Source organism: Glycine soja, chromosome 9 (assembly GCF_004193775.1).
Source record: "Glycine soja cultivar W05 chromosome 9, ASM419377v2, whole genome shotgun sequence".
In the NCBI taxonomy this organism is placed as follows: Eukaryota; Viridiplantae; Streptophyta; class Magnoliopsida; order Fabales; family Fabaceae; genus Glycine; species Glycine soja.
Window position 1 is genome coordinate 7,168,430 of NC_041010.1, and position 4,804 is coordinate 7,173,233.

A 4,804-nucleotide genomic window follows, 5' to 3' on the forward strand; every position below is an offset into this window, starting at 1 on the left:
TTTCTTGTTATCACAATACTTATTAAGGAGGGGAAATGGAAATGAAAGAGTGAGAAAAATGGGTTCATAATAAAAATAAAAATAAAAAATACTCTTGATATAATTTTACTATATTACTATATTCACATTTATATTTTAATTAACAAGGTTATATTTTTTTAATCACCAAAAACTAAGTTATTTTGTTATATATTAAATTAGAATATATATTCTTAAAAGAGTTGTTTAATTTTTTAAATATTTATAATAACTATTTTTTGTTTTGTTTTGGTTCATAAGATTATACCTGAATTTATTGTATATTATATATATATATATATCCCCAATTGGCCGTTAAAGGGGTAGTAGTAGGGGGAGCGGGATTTGAAATTCAAAAAAACAAGGAAGCCGTTGGAGATGGAGATGGAGAAGACGGGCGCAGGAGTAGCAGTGTTGTCGGCGAAGGAGGCATTCGAGAAGCTTGAGAAGGTCGGAGAAGGGACATACGGGAAGGTGTACAGGGCACGAGAGAAGGCCACCGGAAAGATCGTTGCTCTCAAGAAGACTCGCCTCCACGAGGACCAAGAAGGCGTCCCTCCCACCACTCTCCGCGAGGTTTCCATCTTGCGAATGCTCTCTCGCGATCCCCATGTCGTTAGGTTAATGGATGTGAAGCAAGGCCAGAACAAGGAAGGGAAGACAGTGCTCTACTTGGTGTTTGAGTACATGGACACCGATCTCAAGAAATTCATTCGCTCTTTCCGCCAAACCGGACAAAGCATTCCACCCCAAACTATCAAAGTAATACTAGTATATTTATGATTTCTCACAACTCTATCTATTCTATATACATTCAATTCTTGTGAATTTGTTCAATATTCATTCATTTTTGTGAATTTGGTTGCAGTGCTTGATGTATCAGCTTTGCAAGGGGATTGCTTTCTGCCACGGTCATGGGATCTTGCACAGGTAGTACTTAACCCTTAACCCTTGTTCCCTTTCATTTCCCTCACTCATGTATGTAACTATGTATGTATGTACATATTATGAAATAATTTGAATTTTTATTTATTTATTAAGGGACTTGAAGCCTCACAATCTGTTGATGGACCGGAAAACAATGATGCTTAAAATTGCTGATCTTGGACTCGCTCGGGCATTTACTGTGCCAATTAAGAAATATACACACGAGGTAGATAAAAAAGAAAAGAAAAGTGAGATATATAGCACCCTTTTGTTTTCCTCTGCCTTCGTTAATAATGCCTTTGTATTTTCAGATATTAACCCTGTGGTATAGAGCTCCTGAAGTCCTCTTGGGTGCTACCCATTACTCAATGGCAGTGGACATATGGTCCGTTGGCTGCATATTTGGTAAGGATAAACATCTTGTTTAACCAATCGCTATTTCATGTTTGTTACATGTGTTTAATAATGAATGTCATTTGTGTCTCAATTGCAGCCGAACTTGTCACCAAACAAGCTCTCTTTGCTGGTGATTCCGAGCTGCAACAACTCCTGCATATATTCAGGTATATGTGTGTGTATGTATTGTGTGTGTGTGTGTGTGTGTGTGTCACTTGTTTATGTATATGTGTTGTGTGTGTGTCACTTGTTTAGTTTGCTTTTGTTTATAATTTTACTACCCTGATTGTTTATGCAGGCTATTAGGTACTCCAAATGAAGAGGTGTGGCCAGGGGTGAGTAAACTAAAGGACTGGCATGAATACCCCCAATGGAACCCTAAAAGTCTGTCAACGGCTGTTCCAGGTTTGGATGAGCTTGGACTTGATTTGCTATCCGTAAGTTGCTGCTCTTTAACTAACTCTTTCTAGTAGTGGTTCCTGTTGATTTTTTGTTTCATTATATTTTTCTCTTCTTTTCAGCAAATGTTGAAATATGAACCTTCCAAGAGGATTTCTGCAAAGAAAGCAATGGAACATGCTTACTTCAATGACCTGGACAAGGGGCATCTTTAGAAACACAAATTATTGATCTATGCTTCTCTTGTGCGTGTATCGTTTTAAGACGATAGACTTTTGCTGTTTAACTTTTCATATTTGTGGAATCATGGAGTGATTGATTGCCCTTGGGATTTATGGTCATGGTTACTTCTGTCTTTTCTAGTCATTCTAATGAGTAATGAAAATATCAAGGTGTTTTCATGTTATTAATGAAATCCATTCCTTTTTTCTTGTGAATTCCCTTGTCTGGAAATTGCCACTATTATCCTCATTGAAATAGAGTTGTATGGTCATTTAAAATAAGAAATTCAAAATTGACTATGAACACTTAAAACTCGTGCATGTTCGTGGATAAAGAGGGAGGAGAAACAGAACTATAGTGTTGTAGACAGTTGCTTTTTTTTATTTGGTTCATCAGTAGTCTGTTATATGACTCCTGTTAGCCATTCAAAACGTGGATCAGTTATTGCAACTAGTTATTTTTTATCAATTAGTATTTTTTAAGCAAACAATAGTTTTTTAGAATTCAAATGTTGCATTGTCTTAAAATTCTTATGACATTGTTCTATTTCAACAAGTTTCAATCGTTCACTCACATGAGACAAATAGCACTTACAAAATCTACTTTACGCATGAATACCCCCAATTTTGTATGACTTTTTTTTTTACTTGTTTTCACTTTTTATTTTATTATATCAATTCAATTTTATGTTTGAAAAAGAAAATGTTCAAATTCTCCTTGTGAAGATCCGATTTGTGCTCCGAGAGAGTCAAGTACATGCTTCTGTAGTGAACATTCTCTACACAAATATCTGGTCTCTTGGAAGTACTAGTACCACTTCTTTCATCCAATAGCACTTTTAATATGTTCTAAACATATCCAGAAACTAAATTTGAAATTAGGACTAGTAAAAAAATGTTCTTTTCTGTTTTCAATATAAAAATAAATAAATAAATATCATTTCAAAGTTTTTGTTTTTTAATCCCTTTCTATACATGTTTTGAAAGTTCTGATTTCTAAAGTATCTATCCTTTGAAGAGAACCGATAGTTGGATAAGTACATACCTAGGGAATGCCAGCATGACATGGAAAAAGCATACAATTCCTCATCTGGTGGTTCAAACTCTGGTTGAGAGTCCCAGGGGGTAAAAAATGCTGCATCGCATGCTTGTTGGTGCTGCTCCTGAGCAGCAGAAAGAGATACTTGGGTAGCATATTTACATGCTAGTTCTGAAACTAAAGACATAATATGTTATTGTGGTTAATCTAATTATCGAAATGTAAAGATGTTCAAAGTAGTTTTTTTCTGTCAACAAATTTTTTTTCATACGTACAATCAAGAAATTGAACCCTATTAATAAATTTAAAAAATCCAACCATCTACCAACTTTTTTAGAATGTCATTAATTTAAATATTAGTGTATAAAACAGCTTAAAATTTTCTGAACTTTTTAAGATAAAAAAAAGTGACATCTTTTATTTGATAAAAAATCCCCACAGATAAAAAAAAAAAAAAAAAAAACTCAAGAGATGGTGTTTACTAAATAAAGTCTTTCCTAACGTAATTATTCCATTATTTAAATTCTTGAAGTTATAGGTATAGTTTGCTTGAATGTGCAGGGATGGTTGTAGAATATTTTTTCCTTCGAAATTAATCAAAGCTCAACATACACTAATCTCATTGTGGTAACTAATCTTGGGAGAGGAAATAAATAAATTGAATAAAAAAATTAGACTAATTAATTTATACTACAATTTCTTTAGATTGTTAATTAAAAAATTATCGTTGGTATGACTTAAGTTAATTATTATCAAGGAATTTATCATATACAATTACTGAGTAAAATTAGTTTACATGGATAGTAAACATTCTATTTTTTCTATATTAAAATAAATATAATTATTATAAATCACATGGACATTTTTCTTTTACAATTCCAATGGGATCACATCATTCTTTTTTTTAAATTCCAAAAATTTCCAATTGTATCATGTGGACTTACATAATGAGTGTGCTTTTCTAAATTTAAAAAAATAACTTTAAAATAAATGTTTTTATATAAGTATTTTCTTAAAAAGAAAGATAAGATTTATTTTTAAAATAAGTGAAAAATGATTTTTTTTAAAGCAAAAACAAGTACACTAAAAAAATTATTTATTTTATTAAAATAAACACTTATTTCAATAAATAAATTTAAACAAATTGATTAATATTTTATTAAATTACTACAGTCCATGAATCCATTTTGGGACACTAGGCAAGGAATCCACGGGAGACAAAAGCTTAAACCAAATATTTACAACAAGCAATAGGAGAACAACTATTCACACTACCTAATTTTAAAATTCTAAGGAAAGGACCAAAATAACCCGTGTGTAGTTTCCTTCACCTGCTTCCTCTTCCTCTTCAGTCTTCCCCTCCTTCCTTTGCATGGTTTCCCTCAACGACGCACACGACGGGGATGACGGTGCTTTCCCTCCACAAGTCCGTTCTTCGACACCTCTTCCTCAGTGGCGTCGTCACAAAAAAAGAATCCTCCTTCCCTTCGTGTTGCGTCGTACCAACGTCGTTGTTGGGGAGGATCTTGTCGACATCTAAGGTGTGGTGGTGGTCCAAGAGGGTCTCGCACTCCTAGAGGACCTTCTAGGCAGAGATCAAATCAAACACCATCTCGCTTAACCAGATTGGCGTTGCGTCACACCAACCACATCACCCCACCATATCTGTGTTGAGCCACCGCGCCTTCAAGATCCGAGAAACACCGCACACCCCTTGCCCCGTTGAGACTACGCACCCGATATGTTTCTCATTTTTAGATTTTGTTGTTGAATCTGTGTTACTATTAATGGGTTGGGGATGTTG

General features: G+C 34.1%; 1 protein-coding gene across 1 annotated transcript; it reads left to right on the top strand.

The window, feature by feature from the left end:
- Positions 1–335: 335 nt before the first annotated feature.
- LOC114367071 (cyclin-dependent kinase B2-2) lies at positions 336–2,173 on the top strand. Its single transcript, XM_028324161.1, has 7 exons — positions 336–780; positions 887–948; positions 1,060–1,171; positions 1,257–1,350; positions 1,439–1,508; positions 1,640–1,778; positions 1,863–2,173. The coding sequence occupies exons 1-7, from the start codon at positions 397–399 to the stop codon at positions 1,953–1,955; spliced, it is 954 nt and encodes a 317-aa protein (XP_028179962.1). The 5' UTR covers positions 336–396; the 3' UTR covers positions 1,956–2,173.
- Positions 2,174–4,804: the final 2,631 nt, after the last annotated feature.